General features: G+C 49.1%; 3 protein-coding genes across 6 annotated transcripts; all 3 read left to right on the plus strand.

The window, feature by feature from the left end:
- Nucleotides 1-7,703: 7,703 nt before the first annotated feature.
- PSME3 (proteasome activator subunit 3) lies at nucleotides 7,704-12,072 on the plus strand (the record flags this gene model as incomplete). Of its 2 annotated transcripts, none has more annotated exons than XM_084239112.1 (11): nucleotides 7,704-7,745; nucleotides 8,443-8,475; nucleotides 8,599-8,661; nucleotides 8,840-8,944; nucleotides 9,795-9,843; nucleotides 10,364-10,476; nucleotides 10,713-10,781; nucleotides 10,919-10,986; nucleotides 11,084-11,138; nucleotides 11,262-11,348; nucleotides 11,969-12,072. In XM_084239112.1, the coding sequence occupies 11 exons, from the start codon at nucleotides 7,704-7,706 to the stop codon at nucleotides 12,047-12,049; spliced, it is 765 nt and encodes a 254-aa protein (XP_084095238.1). In that variant the 3' UTR covers nucleotides 12,050-12,072. The 2 variants fall into 2 exon arrangements, with proteins under 2 accessions (XP_084095238.1, XP_084095237.1); XM_084239111.1 differs by lacking the exon at nucleotides 7,704-7,745 and adding an exon at nucleotides 8,280-8,354.
- Nucleotides 12,073-15,120: 3,048 nt separating this feature from the next.
- Nucleotides 15,121-19,639, plus strand: AOC2 (amine oxidase copper containing 2; the record flags this gene model as incomplete). Of its 2 annotated transcripts, none has more annotated exons than XM_084236211.1 (4): nucleotides 15,121-16,708; nucleotides 18,363-18,648; nucleotides 18,870-18,999; nucleotides 19,335-19,639. In XM_084236211.1, the coding sequence occupies 4 exons, from the start codon at nucleotides 15,127-15,129 to the stop codon at nucleotides 19,599-19,601; spliced, it is 2,265 nt and encodes a 754-aa protein (XP_084092337.1). In that variant the 3' UTR covers nucleotides 19,602-19,639. The 2 variants fall into 2 exon arrangements, with proteins under 2 accessions (XP_084092337.1, XP_084092336.1); XM_084236210.1 differs by having other exon boundaries at nucleotides 15,127-16,708; nucleotides 18,363-18,580; nucleotides 18,877-18,999.
- Nucleotides 19,640-20,659: 1,020 nt separating this feature from the next.
- AOC3 (amine oxidase copper containing 3) lies at nucleotides 20,660-25,935 on the plus strand (the record flags this gene model as incomplete). 2 transcript variants are annotated; one of them, XM_084236500.1, is made up of 4 exons in its annotated part: nucleotides 20,660-22,259; nucleotides 24,184-24,532; nucleotides 24,921-25,050; nucleotides 25,660-25,935. In XM_084236500.1, the coding sequence occupies 4 exons, from the start codon at nucleotides 20,660-20,662 to the stop codon at nucleotides 25,933-25,935; spliced, it is 2,355 nt and encodes a 784-aa protein (XP_084092626.1). The 2 variants fall into 2 exon arrangements, with proteins under 2 accessions (XP_084092626.1, XP_084092627.1); XM_084236501.1 differs by having other exon boundaries at nucleotides 24,247-24,532.
- Between the last annotated feature and the right edge of the window lie 1,018 nt (nucleotides 25,936-26,953).

A 26,953-nucleotide genomic window follows, 5' to 3' on the forward strand; every position in this document is an offset into this window, starting at 1 on the left:
ACTGTTGTAAAAACTATTGTAAAAAACCAGTTGATAACATCCAGTGTTGATGTACATTTGGAGAATTCTAGAATGTTGTTGACTGGGAGTGTAAATTAGTATAACTTTTGGAGGTCAATCTGACACTGTAGGAAAACAAGACTGGGAGGTAAACTTCATTGTGTTTGTGCCTATTAAAATTTTAAATGTGCATATTCTTTGACTCAAAAATTCCTTCTAGAAATTTCCCTAATAGATATGCAAGTACTTAAACATTTATGTACCAGAATGTTCCTTCTTAAATGCCCTTCAGTAATAAGGAAATGTTTAAATAAGTTATGGTATTCAAAAAAAAAAAGTTATGGTATTCATTCAGTAGAATACTATGTGGCCATTAAAAAGACAGATGTAAGCTTGCGTTTTGCTTGATTCACTTGGATACTTTGAGAATTGTCAGAAGGGCAATGCTGGAAGCTGGAAGATTATCAATAGTTAGGCGGGTTTTGTATGAATTAAGGTAAGAGATGACTGTCAATTGAAATAAGAAAAGTTTCAGTAGTATGTATGATATGATTCCAATTATACAAAAAATAGTATGGTATATGATATGATAGGTTACACATTATGTGAGGTGACAATAGGACAGAGACATTTCACTTTGTACAAATTTGTATTATTAAATTGTTTTTGTTTTTGTTTTTGTTTTTACAACAAGCCTATGTAATTCATTCACAACAAAAATTAAACTCTTACAGAAGTAATATAACAATACAGGAAGCTGGGGGAATAGTATTATGAAATGATGCATAGCCTCATTTCATATAGTTTTTATGTTTTCCATTAAAACATGTTTTTCGGGCCTCCCCGGTGGCGCAGCAGTTGAGCGCTGGGTTGCAAAGCTGCCCGTGGCCTCTGCGGCGCCGGTTCGATCCCCGGCTGCTCCCAGCCACAGGAGGAGGGTCCCACATGGCGCGCAGACCTCTCCTGCCGCCCGCTGCTCCCCTCAGCAGTGTACTTCGGTCCTTCTGCCTGCTCTGCTCCCCGCTCTGGCTCTGGTGAATTCTCTCACCCTTCCGCGCTTCTGACTGTACCCAGTGCATGTATAAACAAAACAAACAAACAAATAAAAAATAAATAAATAAATAAAACATGCCTCTATTAAAAAAAAAAAAAACTCTACTTTAAAAAAAAAACAAACATGTTTTTCTTATGTAGTTTAACACAGTTGTATTTGATTTATAATGTATGCAATTTTTGCATCCTACTTTTACAAGTTAACACTACATAGTATTCAAGTTGCCAGTTTTCTTGGCATTCTCACAGCTGCATTATAGTACATCAGTGTAATTACATTACAATAATGCTTCAGTGAAGAGCTGCTTCCCTATGAGAGAGCCTCAAAATTGGGATTACGGAATTAGGAGAGTAGCTGTTTCATGTGTCTTGATTAACATTAGCTATTGTTTTCCAGAGTGGTTGCAAGTGATTATTTCTCTTTAGTAATGTATGAGAGATCATGTTTCATAATGTATGCCCGATATTATGTATCACATTATTGGAGGAACAAGGGCCAAAAAAAGTAACACTTCCCTATTAATTTCAGTGGCACCACTGGTTACCAGTGCATATTGGTATGTTGTAGGTCCTCTTTAATGTTCTGTTTGTGTCTGTTGCCCGTTTATCTATTAGACTCTTAATACTTTTCTAAATATTTTTCATTAGTTTTCATGAATGGTCTATTTAATTAAGTATATGTACAAAGGAGTTTTAATAATTTTTCCAGATGTGCAGTTTTAAATTTGTCTTTTTTACCTCTTGGTAAATGACATTGCCTGGAAAGTTGTTCCCACTTCCAGAATTGACTTTCTGATTGTATGTGATCTCTATTTATGTGATTCCACTATAATTGGTATTAGATGCTAGATTGATTTTCTACCCCATATGGCTAAAGAGTTTTTACAACTCTTCTTCCTCTGGGATCTTTCAGCATGAGACCCCCTCTAGAGGAGGTGAGTGGAATCATCCCCAAAGAATTCTCACCTAGGCCTGGTTGGCTGGTTCTTGGTAGTCCAACTGCACTTCTTCCTGCTTAGTCGCCCCTAATACTGTCTCAGACTGGCCTAGAGATACTTCTACAGTGGTTCGGCTTGTCGAAATTACAGGTGAGAGTCGTCTAGATTGTCCGGGTTTAAAACCTCACTGTCATTCACCAATCCTGACCTTGAGCAATTTATTCAAATACTCCATGCCTCGTCTTCTCATTTATAAAATGAGAATAATAATATTTATTACCTAAGGTAGCGTGGCAATTAAATGAGCTAAAGCACACTTAAAGCACAAAGAGCAATGTCTGGTACAAAATAAACTCTTTGTGTGCTCTGCTGCTTGAGAATACAGGGCAGTCAGTATACTTAGTGCTTGAATGATTGTGAAAAATCAACATACTCTAAGTCATCAATTCAACAAATATTTATTGAGGACCTACTATGTGCCCATCACTTCTAAGAGTGGGAGGATACATTGAAGAATTGTTTTAATAGCTTATATTCTACAAGAGAGAATTTGGCAATAAACATGTAAGCAAGTGAATAAGATGATTTCAGATACTGGTAAATGTTATGGATTGAATTGTCTTCCCCTCCCCCCACCAAAGATGTTAAGCCCTCAGTATCTGTAGATGTCGTGTCACTTAAAAATAGGGTCTTTAGGGCCTCCCTAGTGGTGTAGGGGTTAAAGACAGCACTATCAAGCTATCACCAGCCACTGCAGCATGAGTTCAATCCCCAGCCAGCAAGGGAGCAACCCACACGGCCTAGCACACCTCTCCTGTCTTGCCCGCTGCTCCCCTCAGCAGTGTATTTCAGCAGATCTGTCTGTTCTGCTCTGCACTCTCTCTGGTGAATCCTCTCAACCCCCAGCACCTCTGGCTTACACCCTAATTCTTGTATGTATAAACAAATAAATCTTTTTTAAAAATAGGGTCTTGGCGCGCAGACCTCTCCTGCCGCCCGCTGCTCCCCTCAGCAGTGTACTTCGGTCCTTCTGCCTGCTCTGCTCCCCGCTCTGGCTCTGGTGAATTCTCTCACCCTCCCGCGCTTCTGACTGTACCCAGTGCATGTATAAATAAATAAACAAATAAATATTTAAAAAAAAAATAAAAATAAAAATAGGGTCTTTACAGATGATCAAGTTAGTGAGGTCATTAGGTTGGGTCCTAATCCAATATGACTGATATTTTGTAAAAAAGGACAATTTGTATGCAAAGATGGACAGGAGGGAAGACATGCGACAAGAGGGGGAAGCCAAGGAATACCAGCCATTACCAAGGACTAGGAGAGAAACCTGGAATAGCTTCTTCCCCAAACCTTCAGGGGGAGCACACTCCTGTCAGCACTTTGATTTCAGACTTCTAACCTCCAGAACTATGAGACAAGCATTTCTTTTGTTCTAAGTTACCCAGTTGTGGCACTTTATTAAGAAGCAAACCAACAGAATAGGTATGGTGAGATAAAGAATAAGTGGGGGCAAGGGAACTGGAAAGTTCATGAGAGCCTGTAGCTGGGAAACCATTGAAGCTGATAAGCAGGGACAATATCGGCTCTGTCTGACTTGTTAAAAAAAAAAAAAACGCAACAGTTTACTCAAGTATAAAATACATAAAGAAAAGGGCACGGGTCTCCCTGGTGGTACAAGGGTTAAGCACCACACTATGAAGCTGTCCACAGCCAGCCAGCCAGGGAGCAACCCACATGGTGCAGCAGACCTCTCCTGACTTGCCCACTGTTCCCCTCAGCAGTGTATTTCAATCAGTCTGCCTGTTCTGTTCCCCACCCTGTCTCTGGTGAATCCTCTTACCCCCTGCAGCTCTGCCCTGTACCCCAGCTCTTGTATGCATAAATAATCTTTTTTTTAAAAAGGGGCACAAATCGGGCCTCCCCGGTGGTGCAGCGGTTGAGCGCTGGGTTGCGAAACTGCGCGTGGCCTCTGCGGCGCCGGTTCGATCCCCGGCTGCTCCCCGGCCACCAGAGGAGGGTCCCACATGGCGCGCAGACCTCTCCTGCCGCCCGCTGCTCCCCTCAGCAGTGTACTTCGGTCCTTCTGCCTGCTCTGCTCCCCGCTCTGGCTCTGGTGAATTCTCTCACCCTCCCTCCCGCACTTCTGACTGTACCCAGTGCATGTATAAACAAAACAAACAAACAAACCAGCAAACAAATAAAAAAAAAAATAAAGCATGCCTCTATAAAAAAAAAAATTTAAAAAAAAAATAAAAAAAAAAATAAAAAGGGGCACAAATCATAAGTGTACAGCTCAACTTATTTTTCAAAAATGAACACACCCATGTGACCAGTACTCAGATCTCTTCCTCCATACTCCCTTCCAGTTGTTATTCACCCTAAAGGTAAACAATTCTAACACCATAGATTAGTTTGGACTCAATATTGTACAGTATTCCATTGTCCAAATATGTTGAAATTCAGTTCTCTACCCTACAGTTGAGGGGAATTTAGGTGGTTTGCAGTTGGGGCTATTGTGGATAGTATTGCTATGAGCAGGTTTGTTCATGTCTTCAGTGAGTTTATATATCTTATCTCTGTTGGGTATGTTCCTCAAGTTGGAATTTTTGGGTCACAGATTTAGTAGATACTACCATAACCGTGGTTGACATATTAAACAATAATTTTGAGTGCTAAGTAGAGAATAGAATGTGGTAGAATGGGGTGGTGGCAAGAGTGGAAATAGAGAGACCAAATAGGAGTCTATTGTTATAAAAGCAAAGGATGACAGTGACTTCGAGTAGGGTGAGGAGACCGAGAACTCTAAGTATGCTCCTATAGGATCCACAGCACAGGTAAAGCTCACAGGACCCACTGATGGACTGGATGTAGGAGATGAGAGAAAGAGGAATCAAGGTTGATGTATTTAATTTGAGCAAATACAGTTATGTGGTTACTGAGATGGAGAAGAGTAGGAAAAAAACAGGTATGTGGGATAATAGACAATTTTGATTTGTCCACACTGAGTTTGAGCTGCCAATTAGCTATCTAAATAAAGATGTCAAGTATACGATTGGGACTTAGTGAAGATGTCAAGACTAGAGATAAATATTTGGGACCATCAGCATGCAAATGGCATTTAAAGCTCTGAAAATAGGTAACTTTCTCCCTTAAAGAGAAAGTCTAAGTGGAGAAGAATAAAAGACCTAAGGCCGAACCCTGGAGGGTGCTACCATCAAGAAGTAGAGTAGTGGAAGAAAAGCCAGCAAAGAAGATGGAGAAATCACTACTGAGGTTGGAAGAATATGTGAGGACCAGGTTGCCACATGTGTTTTAAGAGGGGGGTAAGTTAACTGTTAACAGGGATGATAATAATTATTACAGTTTAAGGAGTAATTTCTCCTTTTTAAGCACTAACAGGTTGCTTATCTGACCAGGGCTATTATTCATCAAGTGCCCGCTTTGTGGCCAGGTACACTGTGTTAGGTGTTTTACATATATGTGATTTCCAATATTCTCTACAACCTAGTTGTTTTACACGAGTGCTAATATTCAAAACTATCTTATACAGTTATATTTTGATAATTATTAAAATCACATTCTTACAGGGGAGGGAGTTGAGATTGAGCATTTCAGTCTTTTGCCCAAGATTTCAGTCTTGAAATCAGTCTTGAAATCAAGGAAGAATTTGAAGCCAGGTCTGATGCCAAAGACTATAGTCAGTCTTACTTTACCTAACTTCACATTGCCCCCAATTCCCTTCCACGCTGCCCAGGTCAGCAAAAGTGACCCCAAAAGGTAAACCAGATGATCTGCCTTTGCACTTAATACAAATTGTTTCCTAACAACCTTCACCATTCCCTCCCATCACCCTCCACCCCCTGCTCACTACTAGTCTTTCAATTTGAATAAGACCGTCTTCCTCAATGTATTTGCCTGCATACCTTGTGGGTTCCTCCTGCCCCTCTTCCCAAGATAACCCTTCAACATCCTGTGTTTGTCTTCACTACATCTGAGCAGCCTCTCTTGGCTATTCAATCTAAAATGGATCCCTGGTATTCCCCAAGTTGGTCATTTGTTTCTTAATACTTGTTGAATTTTGCAATTGTCAATTCACTTCCTGGTGTCTTTCCACAGTATTACATCCCATGAGACCAAAGAATGTTTCTTCTTAATTTCCCAGAACTGTGCTGTTCAGTATAGGAATAAGTGGTTACACTTGGCTGTTGAGTACTGCAAAGATGGCACCTCTGAGTTGAGATGTGCGGTAAATGTAAAATTCATACGGAATTTCAAAGACTTGGTATAAGGGGGAAAATGTTTAAGCTCTCACTGTGTTGATAACATGTTGAAAAAATATGGGGATAAGCTGGGTCAAATATATTATTAAAACGCATGTTTTACTTTTCAATGTGGCTACCAAAAGGTGGTTCATTCACATAAGTGACTCGCATTTCTTTCTTTCTTTTTTTTTTTTAAGATTTATTTGTTTATTTATACAAGCACTGGGTACAGTCAGAAGCACGGGAGGGTGAGAGAATTCACCAGAGCCAGAGCCGGGAGCAGAACAGGCAGAAGGACCGAAGTACACTGCTGAGGGGAGCAGCGGGCGGCAGGAGAGGTCTGCGCGCCCTGTGGGACCCTTGCCCTGCGGCCGGGGATCGAACCGGTGCTGCAGAGGCTGCTGGTAGCTTCGCAGCCCAGCACTCAAGCGCTGCGCCACCGGGGAGGCCCGTGACTCGTATTTCTAGGTTCTGGGGCAGCTGCTGAGTCTAGCAGTGTCCTGGTCCATTTTATTGAGCAGAATAATCAATGTTAAAGAGGTTGACCAAATGAAAAAGTGAAGAAATACGGTCTCTGCCTTCCATTAGGAAGATGGACACAGCATGGCCCTCGAAGCCAGGAGACCTGGATTCTGGTCTAGGATTTACTGGAAACAGTATGTAACCTTGGACTGGCCCTATCCCACTACCGCCAATTTGCCCACCAGGCAGCTGATGTCAGAGATGTGGAAATGCAAAAGATTAAGTGGTGGAGAAAGGTCGCGAAGGCTGGTACAACAGAACTTGTTTTTTTGTTTGGCTCTAGCCCAACACTAGAGCTGGGGGGCGGGGGGGGGAAGGGAGGAGGCAGCAGGAATCGCAGACTAGGGCCCCCATCCCCCACTCCACTCCCGAACACATCGCAAGGGCCGCCGGCTTCCTCGGACCGACGTCACTGGGGCGCGACGGCGTCGTGGGTCCCGTCCCCGAGGCGGCAGCGGCTCAGAAGATCCGTTCGGTGAAGGCCAAGGCCGGGCTAACAAGCCAAACGGCTCCCGAGTCTCTTTGAGGCTCAGTAAACTGGTTTCCGCCGTCCTCCGCCTTACCTTGCCCTCACCGGACGCAGGAGCCCGGGAGCTAGGAGCCCAGGCGCGAGCTCCCACAGCCGAACCTCAGCGCGGCTGCGCAGGGCACGAGCGCATCCTCTCTGGAGCCCCGGCGATTGGCTGTGACGCAACTTCCGGCGTGAGCGGCGAAAGCCGGGAGGGCGAGCAAGATAGCGAGCAGGCACCAGGCAGCAGGCGGGCGGGTGGACCGCACGGAGGGAAGGTGCGAACGAACAGTGAGTGAGCCAGCGAGGTCGGCCGCGTCCCGAGAGCATCCGAGATTCCTCCCGTCCCTCTGATCCCCTCCCCGGAGCCCACAGCGCCTCCGGTCTCCAGCGGAGCGGACACGGCCCGACCCGGCCATGGCCTCGTTGCTGAAGGTGGATCAGGAAGTGAAGCTCAAGGTAGCGGCACCGGCCCCGGCTTCCTCACCCCTCACTTTGGTCCCCGAGTAGTCTGACCGACTCCCCACACCCCATGGCGTCTTTGTCTCCCTGGGGACACCAGCTCTGAGCTGCCGCTCGGCTCAGCCCAGCCCCCCACTCCCGGAGACCACATCAGAGGAGAGAATAACGTAGGGTGGCCTTCTGAACCCTGTCCGGTGGTGGAGAATCGCCGGGGAGGTCTCCGCGGACACGTGTTGGACTCAATGCTTTAGACCAGTGACAGCTGGAAGTCCCCCAGCCCAGCAGCGTTCTCGCCTCTGGTCTCTGCTTCTGCCCCTGCCCATGGCGCTAGGCCTGCCTATATCATAGGCCTAGATCATCAGGGGTTGGCGCGTTTGTGAGCTCATACCTCACTATCGACCTGTCTTCAGTCCGCTCTTAAATTCAGACAGCTTCAGATACGGGGAGGGAGGGTGGCAGGGGAGGGAAAGAAGTAAGAAAGAAGGGAAAACCGGCAGGTGCTGCCCTTAAGCCCTACTTCCCTCTCCTGAGATGGAGAAATGGATCATCAAAAAAGTAAAGTATCTGCAGTCTGGGGGCCTCTCAGCTTCTCATTACAATTACAAGGTGAGGGAAAGACAGCTGGAATGAGTTTCCCCACCCTTCCCTTTACCTCTGTTGCCAGGCACTGAATTGGTTTCTTTGTTAATTTTAGGTTGATTCTTTCAGGGAGCGGATCACAAGTGAGGTGAGTAAAATAAATAGGAAAATGTATTGGTTACCAGTTGGGAGTTTCCCAAAGAAGAGATACCTGTGTGTGATGAGACCTTCCCATATTTATTAATCCAGCTCTGTTTCCCCTCATCTTTAGGCAGAAGACTTGGTGGCAAATTTTTTCCCAAAGAAGTTGTTAGAACTTGATAGTTTTTTGAAGGTAAGAGACTCTTCTCAGATTTGCCAATATTTTTGGCCCTGGTCTGTCTTTTGGGACAAATTATGTGTCAATTTTGCTTTTTACTAAAAAACACTCTCATTCTTGCCCTTCAAGTGGAATACTTCTTTGGTCATCTTGAAAAGACTAATGTTGTGGGGGTTGGGCATCTCTCTTTCAGGAACCAATTCTAAACATCCATGACTTAACTCAGATCCACTCAGACATGAATCTCCCGGTCCCAGACCCCATTCTTCTCACCAATAGCCATGATGGACTGGATGGTGTAAGTTCTGTATTTATCTTTGTGTGGTACTCAAGAAGCAATAGGTTCTGTGTCGTCTTACTTCTTGGTCAGTTTGAATATGTGCAGCGGTGACCACTGGTATTTGAATTGGGAACAAGGACTCTCATGGCATGGTGACTTCAGTAAGCCCACTTTGGACCCTGCTTTTCATATAGAGCATGAGGTGGCAATGTTAATGCTACCCTCTGTTAGGAGGTGTTTCAAATAGGACTAATAGCTACAGGTTCCCTCTGGTTACCTGCTCTGTCTCCCAGGTGCTAAGCAAGACTTCTCTTCCCTGTTTCACTGTTTTTTGAGTCTGGTTATAGGGTGAATAGTTCTTGCTTATATAACTAGAGCCTTTGTCTTTGTTGTCCATCTTTAACAACTCGTCCTTTTTAGTCATTTGTCCATATTTAATTTTAACACAGATGACACTGTGTCGGTCTTTGCATTACTGTCTTGTTGGTAGTTTCTGCCTTCCAGAAGTATAAGTTCTGTCTTAATCATGTTTGTATCCCTAGCATCTGCCATAGTTCCTGTTACATGGCAGGTGCTATGTACATATCGGTTAGCTGAGTATTGTGTTCTTTATGAAAGAAGATTTGTATATATTCCCTTAATTATCCTCACCCCTGTACTGATTGGTTCATTTTTCCTATTTATAGTATCTTTTCCCCCACCCCTTAGAACCTTTTCTTAAAATCTCATATGTGCTTAGCAAATGGTGCATAGATTATTAAGACAGATTATGCGGTCAAGGAAGGGATGAAATTTGCTTGAAAGGGTATTCTGTGATAAGAATGTGGGTGTCAGAGCAGAGTAATTTCCTGTCTCTTTGTCTCCTTAGCCTACTTACAAGAAGCGAAGATTGGATGAGTGTGAAGAGGCCTTCCAAGGTAAAAGCCACCACCCCTACCCCACCCCACCCACCTCCTAACTTGCAGCCCTAAGAAGCAGGGTGGATCCTGGTGTTTTGGCCAGGAAGCAGGATCTGACTTTATTTCCCAGAGTTAGCGTTCCCAGGTCCTTCAAACATGGTCACTATTTAGCACTCGAGACCTAATTTTCCAATAAGCAGGGAGGGTTTGACTTCATTTGGACTTCCAAAGGAGAGAGGTTGGAGGTAGAGGTATCACAGATTTTTTTCCATGTTTTTTTCCTCTTCATTAATAGTCCTTGGTACATTGAGTCTTTAGGGCATGTTTTACTTTCCCTGTTTTGGATACTTTAGATATTCTTGTTAATCCACACATTCTCTCTCTGATTCTGATGGTGGTGTCTTGGTTTGTAGATAGGGTTGTGACAGCTAAAAGATAGAAGGTCAAGGTATCTCATGGGTCCAGGGAAGAAGAGGGGTAGTAGGGAATACTGTGTCATTTCCCCACCCCAATCATTTGACTTTCACACCCCTGCCAGGAACCAAGGTGTTTGTGATGCCCAATGGGATGCTAAAAAGCAACCAGCAGCTGGTGGATATTATTGAGAAAGTGAAACCTGAGATACGGCTGCTGATTGAGAAATGCAACACGGTGAGACAAACACTAATGATTGTGCTAACCCCAGATAGTTTGGATTGTACAATGCAAAATGATAAATGTGGGGCTGGAGGATTGGATGTGATTGGGGGTGTGGGGGGCAGTAACAAACTAAGTATCCTGACTCCTGTGCTAGCATTTGCTTTAGTGGCATGAATCATATATTTCATGGCTTTAGCAGAAGAGGTCAAGGTCCTTGTTCATACATGTTTTGGTGCCCCTACCCCCAGGTCAAAATGTGGGTACAGCTCCTGATTCCTAGGATAGAAGATGGGAACAACTTTGGAGTGTCCATTCAGGTAAAGTGCTTGCATTAAAAACTGGAGAGCAAGGTTTGAGAGAGATTCTCATTTCTCTTGCTTTGTCTATTTACCCTTTCTCTTGGGCTGCTGTGGGGTGGAGTGAAGTAGCTTTGGTCTCATTTGTTTTTTTTCAGGAGGAGACCGTTGCAGAACTAAGAACAGTTGAGAGTGAAGCTGCCTCTTATCTGGACCAGATTTCTAGGTAGGGCTGCTTGGGTTTGACCCCAGGAATTGGGGGTGTTGAGATGGTAAGCATCGTCCAGGGTCCTGCAGCTTCCTCCTCTTCTCTCTCTTTCCAGATATTACATTACAAGAGCCAAATTGGTTTCTAAAATAGCTAAATATCCCCATGTGGTAAGTAAGGGTTTTTTTGGCCTGAGGGTGGAAGTGGTAGGATAAGGAGGAGTGACTGTTTCTTAGGAAAGAGCTGTCTGCCAGTCAGTCTTGGGAACTAGTGTTTCTCTGCCACCCCTTCAGGAGGACTACCGCCGCACCGTCACAGAGATTGATGAGAAAGAATATATCAGCCTGCGGCTCATCATTTCAGAGCTAAGGAATCAATATGTAAGTCCGTCCCTGCCCACAGTTGCCTTGCTTTTCTTAGTTCTGTTGATAATTTTCTTGTCACTTTCTGGGGATTGAGATTGAGGGTAAAATGAGTATAGAACAACTTCTTTTCAACCGAGTATTGAGAACTATGAAATCACTGAAGGTATCTAGCTGGGTGTCGCTTTTCTGCCTGGAGGAAATGCTGTCTAGCATAGTGGTAAAGATACTGGTGTTAGAGTGAACAGACTTAGGTTTGGAACCAACTCTACCTGGAGTGTGCAGCCTTGGCAAATAGTCTGACTGCAAACTTCAGTTTCTTCATCTCTAAAGATGGGACATAGTGTACCTATTGTAAATGACAATTTTTTTAATGAGTGAGCTAACACATTAAAGAATTTTGCAATTCTTGACATGTGAAGTGCTCAAGATGTTAGTTATTAGACACTTGGGGCCTTGGAAATACCCAGGTCTGCCCGGTTTGGGGGTATAAGAAAGGTAAGGTAGTGATTCGGGATTATGCAAATGATCAATTGGGGATTTATTGGGGGGTTGGGGGGCAGGGAGGAGAGTTGTCACCTTTTGCTTTGAAGTAGGGGTAGATAAGGTATATGATTCCCTGATCCCTTTTCTCCCAGGTCACTCTACATGACATGATCCTGAAAAACATCGAGAAGATCAAACGGCCCCGGAGCAGCAATGCAGAGACACTGTACTGAGGCCAGGGCCAGGGCCAGGGGACTCTGTGAGTCTGGCTCAAGACCGACATTGCCTTGGTTTGTTACACAACTATCGTGATGGGGAAACTGGCTGGAAATAGTAATCACACCTCTCTCTGTTTTTAGTTAGAGTCTAATGAAACTCTCATGTAGTTCTGTGACGTGTTTACCTCTTTTTTCAGGCCTCAGGAACTCTTCTATTTCCTCCCCTAATACCCCACACCTGACCTGTCCTAATTTCTGGAGAACTCCAGGTTTGTGTGTGCAAGATACTGGCACAAGAATACTTGCGTTTCTCTCTCCTCATCATCTCCTCCTGTGTCTCTGGCTTTGTGGTTTTTTTTTTCCCCCTTTTGATGATTAGGTGGTTAGAAGCTGAGGGAACTAGAAGGAAAGTCCTAGTTGTTCTTTAGGAACTTGGCTCGGGGAGCAGCTCCTCTCTTCCTAACGTAGGGTTAGCATCTCTGCTTCTGTGGAACATTGCTCCTCCCTGCCACAGTTGCCCTGGTGATGACTATGCATCCTACCTTGAATCTGATCATGACAACAAACACCTTAGACTTTCAGCCAAGTCCTTAGCTCCTTCAGATGTTTTTATAACTAGGGTTCTCACCTGCACATATGTACTTGCGCACGCGCGCGCACACACACACACACACGCACACACACAGAGACCAGGCACACGCACACATGCCTTCCTGCTTTGTTACATGACACTTCCTTTCCCACCTCCCCTTTGGAATCCTGTCTCACACCTTTCAGGTGATGGCTGTCTTAGTTGTCATCTGCAGGGGCCCAACGTCTCTGATGTTGTGGCCTTTTGGTGCCCAGGATGAACTTCAGGGGAACAGTGATGAGAAGCATAGGGAGAGTGCAAGGCCCCTTCTCTGTGACTGGGGTCCATTTGGGCATTACTGCAAAGGCTTGTCCTCTGACTCCTGGTTGCCTCTTCCCAGGCCAGTTGTAATTTGGTGTGGGGGTGTCTGCACCTGTGAGGGCCAGACGCTGCTGCTCCTGCTAGGCTTTCCCTTTGGGAAAATATTTCTCTTATTTATAGTATTGAGCTTCCAGGGAAAGCATTTGTGTGTGTGTGCATGCACACATGCTTATACCCAGTGTGTGTGTGTGTGTGTGTGTGTGTACATATGTAAGTAAATCTGCCAGGCAAGTCCATACCATAGAAGAGTTGCCTATATTTCAGAGATTCCAGAGCTTATTGTTAACAGCTTCTGTTCTCACTTGTCAGTCCCTCCTATTTTCTTCTGTCACTGCTAGAGAGTCATCATCTGCAGTCTGCCTGTGGGAGACTCCTGGTGTGTCTTTCTGACTTATCCTCCCCATCTCTGTCTTCCAACCTCCAATCACATTTCCCCCTAGGTGCATCCTTCTACTCCCAGTATGCCGTGTATAGGAGGAGTCCAGATGCTGTCTTTTTATGAGTAGTACTGAATAACAAACCCATTGCATTTTAGTTGGACAATGCCCCTTCCACCCCCCAATCCCTTCCAGCTAAAGCCCTCCCCTCGCCTACCATGTTTCTCAGTTTCCCTTTTTGTTTGTTGGATCGGTCACTGCCCCTCCTCACCCTACCAGCCTTGTTGGATCATAATGTAAAATTCTTTTACCATGTCAAGAAATTATTAAAAATACAGGTACTTTGACTTATTTCTAAAGCTGCAGACCCTGGTGCAATGCTGTGGTGGCTAGGGGACATAATTACTTGTGTGTTCACATGGGAACACCCATCTCCACATACATGTACTTTAGCCACCCTAGTGGGTGTCTTTGTTACCAGTTGAGCGGCTGCTTTTCTTTGGGATAATGGAATGACTGAGGCTTCTGCCTACCATGAGGCAAGGCTTGGCCCATCATTTGTGTTCAGTGTGAATCATGTAAGTTAGCTCTTCTGAAACCTAAACTGCCTTCTGTCCCTACCTGCACAAGATCCTGGTTCCTTCCTTCCTTTCTTCCTTCCTTCCCCTGTGATATCCACCAACTGCCAGTAGAGGCTGCTCTAGTTCTGTGAACCTGGGATGACTTGGTTCAAGGAACATCCTATCCTGTTGTCTCTTTACCTGCTACTAATTCTCCCCTCTTACGATGTCTTAAATTTCATAGGAGATGCCAGAAACCTGTGCTTTTGGTTTTCAAATGACTTGGAGGGCTGGTTAGGACCCTTGCTCCCTCTGAAATAAAAGTTTCCTCAACTCCATCTTGTAAAGTAGCCTTCTGGTATCCAACAATCCCCTCATTATCTCTGCAAATAGAGATTTTAGGTCTTAAACAATGGAGGCACATCTGCTCTGTTATGTTTCAGAGATTGCTACCAGTAGCTAACAATCTTTGAATACCTGCTGGTGTCAGGTTCCATGAAGCACTTTACGTGCAGCATCGTGTTCAGCTGTCATGACTACATAGGGTAGCTCTGTCCCTTCGTAGGTGAAGCACAGACAGTATCAGTAGCTCTCCTTAGTTCACAGGGCTTAGGAACCTGGGGTCGGGGTACAAATCTGACTGCTAAACCGAGGCCCTCACCACTCCTCTTTTTCCACTGATAGAGGAGCCCTGAGACTATAGATCCAGGACCTGGCACTAGGCAGCTGGCCAAACAGTGCTGCTGAACTGGGCCGTGGAGACTAGAAATACCAGGTACAGTGCCTGCCAGGAGACAGTTACTGCTGCCTGCATGTAGCACATGGGACTAGACTGGGCACCTGAGATTTATATTCCTCAGACCTGTCCACCTTCAGGGTGGAAGGTTGAGTGCAGAGGTAATCCAGATGCCCTCTGATCCAGTCTAAGTGATGGAAATCGGTAGTTAGTACTGACCTTGCTGCTGGTAGGAGGGAGTTCAGGGACAGGGGACAGACTTTGCGTCTGGAAGAAGTGCCTTGAGCCAAACCACAGAACAGAAAATTGGAACAGAATTATATAAATCAAGGTTAGAAATTTCCTGTCCAGCCCACAGGGTGGAGTTTTCTCCATCCCTAACCATCCTACTGAATATAAAGCCTGATTTGCTGTCAGTAACTAGAAGAAGCATCTGATAGGACTCTCATTTCAGCTCAGCATCCACCATGAATCTCAAGGTACTCCTCGTGTTCCTGGCACTGTCCCTCATTACCATCTTTGCCCTGGCCTATGTCTTGCTGACGAGTCGAGGCTCCAGCCAGCCTCCCCACTGCCCCTCCGTATCCCACGGCGCCCAGCCCTGGGCACACCCTGGCCAGGGCCAGCTCTTTGCAGACCTGAGCCCAGAGGAGCTGACAGCTGTGATGCGCTTTCTGACCCAGCAGCTGGGGCCAGGCCTGGTGGATGCCGCCCAGGCCCAGCCCTCTGACAACTGCATCTTCTCCGTGGAGCTGCAGCTGCCCCCCAAGGCCGCAGCCCTGGCCCACCTGGACGGGGGGAGCCCCCCACCTGCCCGGGAGGCGCTGGCCATCGTCTTCTTTGGCAGACAAGCCCAGCCCAATGTGAGCGAGCTGGTGGTGGGGCCGCTGCCACGCCCCTCCTACCTGCGGGATGTGACTGTGGAGCGTCACGGGGGCCCCCTGCCTTACCACCGCCGTCCTCTGCTGCCATCTGAGCATTTCCACATGTGGAAGCATTTGAAAGAGGTGGAGCTACCCAAGGCCCCAGTCTTCCTGGCTTCTGTCTTCAACTACAACGGTTCCACTTTGGTCCCTACGCATGCCAACCCTCGTGGCTTACGCTCAGGCGACCGAGCTACCTGGATAGCCCTCAACCATAACATTTCAGGTGTTGGTTTTTTCCTTCACCCGGTGGGGCTGGAGCTACTGCTGGACCACAGGGCCCTGGATCCTGCCCAATGGTCTGTCCAGCAGGTCTTCTACCTTGGCCGCTACTATGCAGACTTGGGCCAGCTGGAATGGGAGTTTAAGGCTGGTCGGCTGGAAGTGGCCAAAGTCCCTCTACCCCCGCCAAATGGGGCTTCTTCCCTGAGGTCCCGTGTCCCCCCTGGTCCTCTTCCTCTTCAGTTCTCACCCCAGGGCGCTCAATACAGTGTACAAGGAAACTTGGTGGCATCCTCCCTCTGGACATTTACCTTTGGCCACGGGGTGTTCAGTGGCATGAGGATTTTTGATATTCGCTTCAAGGGTGAGCGAGTGGCCTATGAAATCAGTGTGCAGGAGTGTTTATCTGTCTATGGTGCCGATTCACCCAAGACAATGATGATTCGCTACTTGGATAGCAGCTTTGGACTTGGAAGACATAGCCAGAGCTTGGTGCGGGGAGTGGACTGCCCCTACCAGTCTACAATGGTAGACATCCATGTATTAGTGGGCAAAGGGGCGGTCCAGCTGCTGCCAGGAGCTGTGTGTGTGTTTGAGGAGGCCCAGGGACTGCCCTTTCGAAGGCACTACAATCACCTCCAGAGTTATTTCTATGGTGGTTTGGCCAGCTCCGCCCTGGTAGTCAGGTCCATATCATCTGTGGGCAACTATGACTACATTTGGGACTTCGTGTTCTATCCAAATGGGGCGCTGGAAGGGCGGGTTCATGCCACAGGCTATGTCAACACCGCTTTCCTGAGTGGGGGAGAAGAAAGCCTTCTCTTTGGGAACCGTGTGGGTGACCGAGTGCTGGGGGCTGTGCACACACATGCCTTCCACTTCAAGCTGGACCTGGATGTGGCAGGTGAGTGTGGGATGTGAATTGAGAGTTGGGGTGGGACAGAGGGAAGGGAGAGCCCCCCAAATCAAGCCAGTGCTTTGTGGAAGGGGCAAGAGGGTGTCATCACTCCAATTTACTGATTAGTGTATCAATAGTAATTGGCCTCAAATACTGGGCTTCTTGCTATCTGGTGAAAGTTCACCACACAACCCCTCTGACTTGCTGCTCTTAAGAAATTAGTTTAAATGTAACTGCCTTGTCTGACTGCCTTGGCCTGATGTGAGTCCATGGGTGGGGCAGTTTGCTGACTGAGGTTGCCTGAGGTCGGAGTTGGGGCTCTTCCTAATTCTGAGGGTCAGTGGAGTTGGGGGGAAAGTAGCCAACAGAGGTTTGGGGGGTAGATGTGGTCCTAGGGCCTGACATGGGGAGTCCTGGCTGGAAGCTCTCCATGGGGTTTCAGACACCTAGGAATACAGATCAGTGACCCCATCCTTGGTGCAGGAGTGGGGGCACCCCATTCCCCCAGCACATTTCATCACAGTGGACTCTCGAGCTGCCAAGTGTAGGGAAGGATTTCTCAAACTGGGTTCAAGGCACAGAGGACTTATTCCTGACAGATTCTTGTCGAGTCACAGACTCTGAGTCGAAAGAAATTAGAAATTTTAGACCCTCTCACAGGGAAACTAAGGTGAGACGAGGTGGGACAGGAAGTAACTGCACTAACTCAGCTCAGTGTGAGACATTTTCTTCTATATAAAGACGTGGGTGCACAGCAGGGGTCGAGGGGAGGGAAGACTAAGAAAAACATGATTAGAGTGAGCTTGTTAACTAGTAGGTTATTTTATATATTTGGTATATGTCTTTAGGAGTTGAAGTTTCTCAAGCATTTTTAGCATTGAGCGTCATCTTGGCAAGTAAAATCAAGTAACATTTCTTGAGTCCCTAGAGTGTATAGCACAGGTTGGTGCTGTGTGCCAAAGGCTGTGCCAGTTGCCTTCACTAGGTCACATGCAATGGAACTAACAACTGCAGAAGGAAAACATGACCAAGTGCCAGTGGGGTGGCAGGTTATGAATGTAGCTGTTTCAGGGAGCTCCCAGACAACTGAGAGATACAAATCTACTTCTAGAAAAAGTGAGAGTGGATCCCCCTTTGTTGAGAGAGCGATCTCAGAGCTGGGGGGAGTGTACAGGGCACTGCAGGAGAGGATTGGGGCTTTGCAGCCAATGTCACTCCAACAAGTACCCCTTTCCTATTTCAAGAATGTCACTAGTCCCCTGCATGTGCTTCTCTCTCAGAGCTCAGCCAAAGAACAACTCATGCCCCTGTGTAGAGATTCAGAAAGTGTGATGTAACGAATTGGCCCAAGGACCACGGAACCTTCGGCAGCGACAGAAATGTTCTGTTTGCATCAGTCACTAGGGACTAGTGGCTACTGAGCACTTGAGATGTCACTACTATGACCGAGAACTGGGTTTTTTAGGTAATGGAATAGCCAGCCACTTGTGGCTGGTGACTGCTGGAGTAGGGCAGGTTAGAGAAGAGGGGCTGACCAATCCAGACCTCACTCCCAGCACAGTGATCTACTGCCTTTTGTCAGGCCAGGGTAGTAAGCATCATGGGGGTATCCAGGGTCCTGTCTCACCTGCTGTGGAACCCCTCCCCCTTCCCCTGGCAGGGTTGAAAAACTGGGTGGTAGCTGAAGACGTGGTGTTTAAGCCTGTAGCAGCCCCTTGGAGCCCGGAATACCAACTGCAGCGCCCACAACTGACTCGACAGGTCCTAGGAAGGGAGGACCTGGCGACTTTTTCTTTGGGAAGCCCCCTTCCCCGCTACCTTTACCTGGCTAGCAACCAGACTAATGCCTGGGGTCACCAGCGCGGATACCGAATCCAGGTCCACAGCCCCCGTGGCTTGCACATGCCTCTGGAGAGCGACATGGAGAAGGCCCTCAGCTGGGGGAGGTGAGGAGGGCCCTGGGTGCTGGGTGGTGGGGAACGACTCGCCCCCTTCCCCAGCTCTAGGAGACCCCAACTCACTACCCCTGGCTTACCAGTCATCTCCGTATCTCTCCTCTTAGAGCAAATAGATATGGGCTGGGGAGTTGTCTTACATATAATCTTATCCAAAGGACACTGGGCCAGTAAAGTTCCTTGACATTTTCTGACACAACATTCCTGGTCAGATACCAGCTTGTGGTGACCCAGAGGAAGGAGAAAGAGCCACAGAGCAGCAGCATCTATTACCAGAATGACATCTGGGCATCCACTGTGGCCTTTGCTGACTTCATCAACAATGAAACCCTCTTAGGAGAGGTTGGTAGCATGGGGTGGGTGGGGTGGAGGAGAGGGGCTCCACTGTGCCTGACATCTTGGCTGCCCAACATCTGACCATAGGTTGTAGGGAACAGTTTCCAATTCTCAGATTCAGGGGTCACGGAGTTATCTGGTGACCCCCATGGCTCACCCCTGCCAGAGTGAGATTAGCCTTGGGTGACTCTCCACCCTAAACTCATGGACTGGGCGGAGGTGGAAGTGTGGTTGGAGGTTGGTGGTGGGGTGGAAGGGAGGCTGAATGTTAGGGGCGTGGCTGAGGGGTGGTGCTCAGGGTCTTGCCTCCAGAACCCTCCAGGCCCTCCCTCTTCCTCCAGGACCTGGTGGCTTGGGTTACAGCCAGCTTCCTGCACATCCCTCATGCTGAGGATATCCCCAACACGGTGACTGTGGGGAACAGAGTTGGCTTCTTGCTCCAACCTTATAACTTCTTTGATGAGGACCCCTCCATCTACTCCCCTGGCAGCGTCTTCATCGAGAAGGGTCAGGATGCTGGGCTCTGCAGTGTCAACCCTGTGGCCTGCATTCCCCAGGTAGCAGCCTGTGTCCCAGACCTGCCGCCTTTCTCTTACCGAGGCTTTTAACCCAAGGGTGTGGGGCACACGGTGGGCATGGGGAGCTGAGACATGTACCTTCCCCTCTGTTCCCACTTTCTGCTCCCCCTCTGACTTCACCCTCTTACTGTTTCCTAGAAAACAGTCTCCACCCACACCAGATCCCCCTACATCCTTCCGTTGATTCTGATTCCAATTTGTCTTTTTAAAATGCTGAATTTATAGAAGATACAGATACAAGTAAAACCACCACAAATCCCACCACACAGAAAGAACTACTGTTCACATCTGGTGGACATCCTAGCAGACATTTATGCATGTGCATTCAAGTGTAAGAAGAGAATTTTGTAAAAAGTAGGTGCTATGTATAATAAAGGTAGGTGCTATGTAAGAAGTAGGTGCTATGTATAATAAAAAAATTACAAGATGTTTTCTTGAATTTCTTCTGTTTGACTTTTTAAGTATCTAGAGTTCTCCAGAGAATATTAAGGACTCTGGCCAAGAAAATTTGTAATGGAGGCAAGGGCAACGGGACAGACCTGGCCAAGGAATGCTGCCTGGGAAGCTGAAGGGCGGAGTGGGGGTTTCCTTGGAAGGAAAACAATAGTTCCAAGTTACAGGAAAGGGACCTAGTGGCCCTGGGAAGAAGTGGGGCTTGGGGTGGGGGGGATTAGCAACTGCTCTGGCAGACAGGGCTCCTTGCTGGTGGTGCATTTCTGTGCTCAGGCTGGCTGGCCGCCTTGTCTTAATACCCCCACCCCTAAGCCCCACCTTCCCCCTACCAAACTCTTGCCAATTCCAACGCTGACCCAGAGAACAGAGTCTGATTTGGAGCCTGGAGGACAGAGCCATGTAAGGTCTGTGGAAATTGCTACTACCCTGCTTCAAGCCCGCCCCCTAACCCCGCCGCCCCACCCCCTCCCCAGCTTCCTGTGTCCTTCCCACCCTCAGTCTCCTGTGCCTCCGGTTACCAGCAATCTCAAGCAGAATCCAGGAGCCCCCACTCTAGGAGCCAAGTGAGACCCAGCCCTGCTAACCTAAGACTACACTTCACACTGGTTCAGAGCTGTTTCTCCGCTCACGCCACTATGAACCAGAAGACCACTCTGGTGCTCCTCGCTCTGGCTGTCATCACCATCTTTGCCTTGGTGTGTGTCTTGTTAGCCGGCAGGGGAGGAGATGGGGGTGAATCCAGCCAGCCTCTCCACTGCCCCTCTATAACTCCCAGCGCCCAGCCTTGGACACACCCTGGCCAGAGCCAGCTCTTTGCAGACCTGAGCCCAGAGGAGCTGACAGCTGTGATGCGCTTTCTGACCCAGCAGCTGGGGCCAGGCCTGGTGGATGCCGCCCAGGCCCAGCCCTCTGACAACTGCATCTTCTCCGTGGAGCTGCAGCTGCCCCCCAAGGCCTCAGCCCTGGCCCACCTGGACGGAGGGAGCCCCCCACCTGCCCGGGAGGCGCTGGCCATCGTCTTCTTTGGCAGACAAGCCCAGCCCAATATGAGCGAGCTGGTGGTGGGGCCGCTGCCACGCCCCTCCTACCTGCGGGATGTGACTGTGGAGCGTCACGGGGGCCCCCTGCCCTACCACCGCCGCCCTGTGCTGCTCCGAGAGTACCTGGACATAGACCATATGATCTTCCACAGGCAGCTGCCCCAGGCCGCTGGCCTCCTCCACCACTGCTGCTTCTATAAGCGCCAAGGACACAACCTGGTCACCATGACCACGGCCCCCCGGGGCTTGCAGTCAGGGGACCGGGCCACCTGGTTTGGCCTCTATTACAATATCTCAGGGTCTGGGATTTTCCTGCACCCCGTGGGGCTGGAGCTGCTGGTGGACCACAAGGCTCTGGACCCTGCCCACTGGACCATCCAGAAGGTGTTCTTTCAAGGCCGCTACTATGAGAGCCTGGCCCAGCTGGAGGACCAGTTTGAGGCCGGCCTGGTGAACGTGGTGCTGATCCCAGACAATGGCACAGGTGGGTCCTGGTCCCTGAAGTCCCAGGTGCCACGGGGTCGGGCTCCCCCTCTGCAGTTTCATCCCCAGGGCCCCCGCTTCAGTGTCCAGGGGAGTCAAGTGGCCTCCTCACTGTGGACTTTCTTCTTTGGCCTCAGAGCTTTTAGTGGCCCAAGGATCTTTGACATCCGCTTCCGGGGAGAACGGCTAGCTTATGAGATCAGTCTCCAGGAGGTCTTGACCGTCTATGGTGGAAATACCCCTGCAGCAATGCTGACCCGCTATCTCGATGGTAGCTTTGGCATGGGCAAGTACTCCACATCCCTGACCCGTGGGGTGGACTGCCCCTACCTGGCCACCTACGTGGACTGGCACTTCCTGTTGGAGTCCCAAGTTCCCAAGACAATTCATGATGCCTTTTGTGTGTTTGAACAGAACCAGGGGCTCCCCCTGAGGAGGCACCACTCCGAGTTCTACTCCCACTATTTTGGGGGCCTTGTGGAGACAGTGCTGGTGGTCAGATCTGTGTCTACCTTGCTCAATTATGACTACCTGTGGGATGTGCTCTTCTACCCCAATGGGGCCATAGAAGTCAAAGTCCACGCCACAGGCTACATCAGCTCAGCGTTCCTCTTTGGTGCTGCCCGAAGATATGGGAACCAAGTTGGGGAGCACACACTGGGCACCGTCCACACCCACAGTGCCCACTTCAAGGTGGATCTGGATGTAGGAGGTAAGACATCCTGGTGGGGGCAAGGATTCTGGAAGAGGAAGCTAAAGAGATGTCTCTGTTTGCTTTGAATTTCATGGAGATTGTCCAGAAAAGGAAGATTTGATCATGAGTATAGGATTTTGGAGTTTCATACTTCTTTGGTTGGATGGGAAAGAGTTGACTGCTGATTTTTATTTGGGTCTTAGTTCATTCTCTGGGTGGACAGCTGCTACCTCCCCTCCATGTGACCTCATCAGAAAATCTTGGGAAATGGCAAAATTCGGGGTGGAGGCAGGATCTGGTCTCTTCCCTCTTTTGAACTTACATGGGCTCTACTCAGGGAGGCAGCCATTTGCTTTTCAGTTCATTTCTCTGCATCTGAGCCATGGAGCTGGTGTTTTAGAGGATTTGTGTCCAATCTTCTAAGTCCCTGGCCCATGGAGGCCAGTCGAGGAACACCCAGGTTATACATTTCCTTGGAGATGAATCCTTCCTCTTCCCTAATTTTCCATTGCTCTCTGGGCAATACACTTAGGCATGAGGGAGTAGAATGAATACTCTGGAAAGTTCCTGATAGTTCCTGGAGTTGGTGGTCACAGAGAAAACAAAGGCTACATGAGGGGTCAGGATATTTGTCTTTTCACTCTCCTTCCCTACATTGAGTTCATCACCAGATTTTTTTTTATTTGCCTCTGAATATCTCAAACTTCTCACTGGGTTTTTGCTATCCCCCTGTTGGTGCCAACTTTCTGTCTACTCCTTCCACTCTTCTTCCTCTCAGATCCAGCATCCACTCTGAGTCCAGAGGGACCCATGGTCCCCACTGTGTCCATAACCTGGAGGAACCCAGGCACAGAACCACCCCGCCTTTCAGACATGCCCTGGCTGCTTTGCCATGCCCATGCCTGCCTGAGCTTTGGGCATACACCACATGTCACAGTTGGCTTTGTTGGTTTTACTCATGTTTTCCCTGCCTAGAATGCCCTGCCGTGTCATCTCTGCTAGTGACATCCTCTAAGGCCAGGCTGAAAAGTTGCCCCAGAAAACCCCCTTTTCCTGGGCCTCCCCTGGTGGCACAGCAGTTGAGCGCTGGGCTGGGCTGCGAAGCTGCCCACAGCCTCTGCAGTGCCGGGCCACTGGCGAGGGTCCCACATGGCACGACAGACCTCTCCTGCCACGCCCGCTGCTCCCCTCAGCAGTGTACTTGAGTCCTTCTGCCTGCTCTGTTCCCCGCTCTGGCTCTGGTGAATTCTCTCACCCTCCCACGCTTCTGACTGTACCCAGTGCTTGTATAAATAAATAAATAAATCTTTAAAAAAAAAAAAAAAAAACACCTTTTCCTGCCTGTATTTTTTTAAAAGATTTATTTTTTCATTTATGCATACAAGAACTGGGGTGTAGGACAGAGATGCAGGGGGTGAGGGGATCACCAGGGACAGAGTGGGGAGCAGACCAGGCAGACGGACTGAAATACACTGCTGAGGGGAGCAGCGGGTGAGTCAGGAGAGGTCTGCCGTGCCATGTGGGTAGCTCCCTGGCCAGGGATTGAACTCAAGCTGCAGTGGCTGGTGATAGCTTGACAGAGCTGAGACTTAACCCCTGCACCACCAGGGAGGCCCCTCCTGCCTGTGTTTGTATTCCTATAACCTTGAGCCTTGATCGTGCTCCCCACATTGCGGACCCATCCTGGCTTTGCCACTCTGGGTCCTCTGTGAAAGCAGGAGGTTAAGGATGACGCTTCATTCATCTCTGTGTTCCCAGAGCTGGGCATGGGGCTCTCCACTAAGGAGTATGATGGATGAATGAGTTAATTCCTTGAAGAAATATTTTAATAGCTTTGAATGAAAGAGTTGGAATTCCCTGAGGAGAGGAAAAACATGGGCACACTCAGGTCTGAGCTTTTCTTTGCCCCCCACCTCTCTGAAGTTGTGGGGGCAGAGTGCAGAGGAGACAGAGCAGCTGTATGACCAGTGCCCCCCACCCCCTGCATCCCTACCACCCCCTACAGGACTGGAGAACTGGGTCTGGGCTGAGGACATGGCCTTCGTCCCCATGGTGGTACCGTGGAGCCCTCAGCACCAGATGCAGAAGCTGGAGGTGACCCGGAAGCTGCTGGTGACAGAGGAGCAGGCTGCCTTCCCCTTGGGAGGTGCCACCCCTCGATACTTATACCTGGCCAGCAACCACAGCAACAAGTGGGGTCACCCACGGGGCTACCGCATCCAGGTGTTCAGCTTTGCTGGGGAGCCACTGCCCCACAACAGCTCCATGGAGAGAGCCTTCAGCTGGGGGAGGTGAGTGTCACAGTGTCCAGAGAGGCCGAGGGAGGTGAGTATGAGAAGGGAGCTTTGGCCAGGCAATTGGGAACTCAAATAAAGATGAGGTGAGAGCTGCAGGAGGATTTCCTGGCTATCAAAGTCACCACTTTGGGCACACGTTCCTCATGGGGGGCTAACCCCAGAGGTGAGGGCTCTTACCTGTTTTGCATGGGAGGTGCGGCCACAATATGAAAAGGCAGGGGGTGAACAGGAAGACACAAGAAGGCACTGATGACCCAGCAGGTTGGCATCAGGTCACTGTGTGAATGAAAGGGAGGGGCTCAGGCCCCTGTGCTCAGCTCCCTCCCTCCCAGTCAGGTGGTGGGCAGGCTGGGGAGCCAGAAGCCTGAGCCTCCCTCCCTAGGTACCAGCTGGCCGTGACCCAGCGGAAGGAGGAGGAGCCGAGCAGCACCAGCATCTACAATCAGAATGACCCTTGGGCGCCCACCGTCGACTTCGCAGATTTCATCAACAATGAGACCGTTGCTGGAGAGGTCAGCGAGGGGGGCTGAGGAAGGGTGGCAGGAGCGCAAAGACGAGCCCCACCCTATTTTAGGGGGTCCCTGAACCCATAAGATCTCTCTCTCATGGCTCCATCATTACCTCTTGAGGGAATCTCCAGGTCTCAGCTGGTGGGGGACTCAAGAAGGGCTGGAAGTCCCATCTCTGTAAATTTCTCCCATTCCTGGCTTCACCACAAATGGATTAACTTCTGAAAGGTGGCCTTTTCTGCCTCCCGAGCCCTCGTCTTCCCTCTCATCTCCTTCTTCTCTTATAGTTGGGAACTCTTGGAGAATGAGGGGCAGAGGAGTCAAGCAGTCTGTGGGTGTCATTCCTCCGAGGGCAGGTAGTCTGGTGGCCACGTGATGGGAACTGTCATAGGTGGCAGGTGCAGGCTGGGATAGGCCGACAGGCGTTGCGCCCGATACGAAAATGACCATTTATGCTTTGACTTCTGGGCCAATAGGAAAAAGGTTTAGACTTAAGATCTTTTTGGGGGAAGACAGGCTGGCAAGGTGAATCCTTGACACATGAGGCCACTGTGGAGGCAGGTGAGTCCTCAGCAAAGCCAGGCCTCCTGATCCTTCCTTCTCTCCCACTAGGACTTGGTGGCCTGGGTGACCGCTGGTTTCCTGCACATTCCACATTCAGAGGACATTCCCAACACAGTGACCGTGGGGAACGGTGTGGGCTTCTTCCTGCGACCCTACAACTTCTTTGACCAGGACCCCTCCTTGGATTCCGCTGACTCCATCTACTTCCAGGGTGATCAGGATGCTGGGGCCTGTGAGGTCAACCCCCTGGCTTGCCTCCCCGACACTGCGGCCTGTGCGCCTGACCTCCCTGCCTTCACTCATCGGGGCTTCTCTCACAACTAGGTTGTCTCTGGGTGAGAATGTGGCTGGAGGCCCCAGGGCCAGGGTGTGGGGGAGTGCGGCACTGGGCCAGACCACCTGGGCCTCTTTTTTCCCTCATCCCGCAGTTCCCCTCCGCCCCCTTTTCCAGGGTCCTCTCTCTTTATCCCCCTCCCTCACATCCCTCTCCCTGCTGGCAGCATCCTAAGACTGTGATGCCAGACACAGGGGGGACTCAACTTTGTAGATCACTGACGTTCTGGGTTCCCATCACAGAACGGAATGGCCAGCTGGAAGCCTGAATGATGGCCAGACTCTCTCTCTCTCTCTCTCTCTCTCTCTCTCTCTCTCTCTGTCTGTCTCTCTCTCTCTCGCTTTTCCAAATCTCCCCAGGCCATCCCCAGATTTCTTCTGGGCTTCCCCAAGCCCTCCCCACTGGAGAGGTGGCTGGGGGCTCTGCCCTGGGAACAGTTCCCCTGAAGCCCCAGGTCAGGGTTCCCACCAGGCCTTCATCTCTGAGGTCACATTCACTGCCACCCAAACCTCCCGCTCCCCCTCCTCCTTCCTCTTACCTACTGCCTCCTCCCCTGTTGCTACCTGTTCTCAGATCCTGGGTTTCCCCTCCAGTCCTCCAGGCATGCTCTTCTGCCCTATGACCCCCTCTCCCCCCCTTTCTCAATTTTCTCTCTTCTCCAAGTCCTAAGCTTGTAGAAGTCTCCAGAATGCAAAGGACATTTAGTCTGAGATGACAGCCCCATCTGTTCCTCTGTGTTTGCAACATATTGGGAGTAAGCGGTGCCCTCAACCGGTGCTGGAGCAGATGTGTGCCCCCACAGTTCTCTCTGCCCCTTTTATACACTTGCCTTGAATTCTCTGTGGGAAGATGCTCATCCAGACAGCAGCAGCTCAAGTTCACATTTTAGGTGGTTTTGTGGGTGCAGTGGTAATAAGGAGTCGTCATTGTGTGCTGGGCTGTGTGTGACCAGTGGCCTCTGTACCACCCAGCAGCCATGTGGGAGGCTGAGTGGACCCCAGATGAGAA

This window comes from Talpa europaea (assembly GCF_964194135.1).
Source record: "Talpa europaea genome assembly, chromosome: 7".
Lineage (NCBI taxonomy): Eukaryota > Metazoa > Chordata > Mammalia > Eulipotyphla > Talpidae > Talpa > Talpa europaea.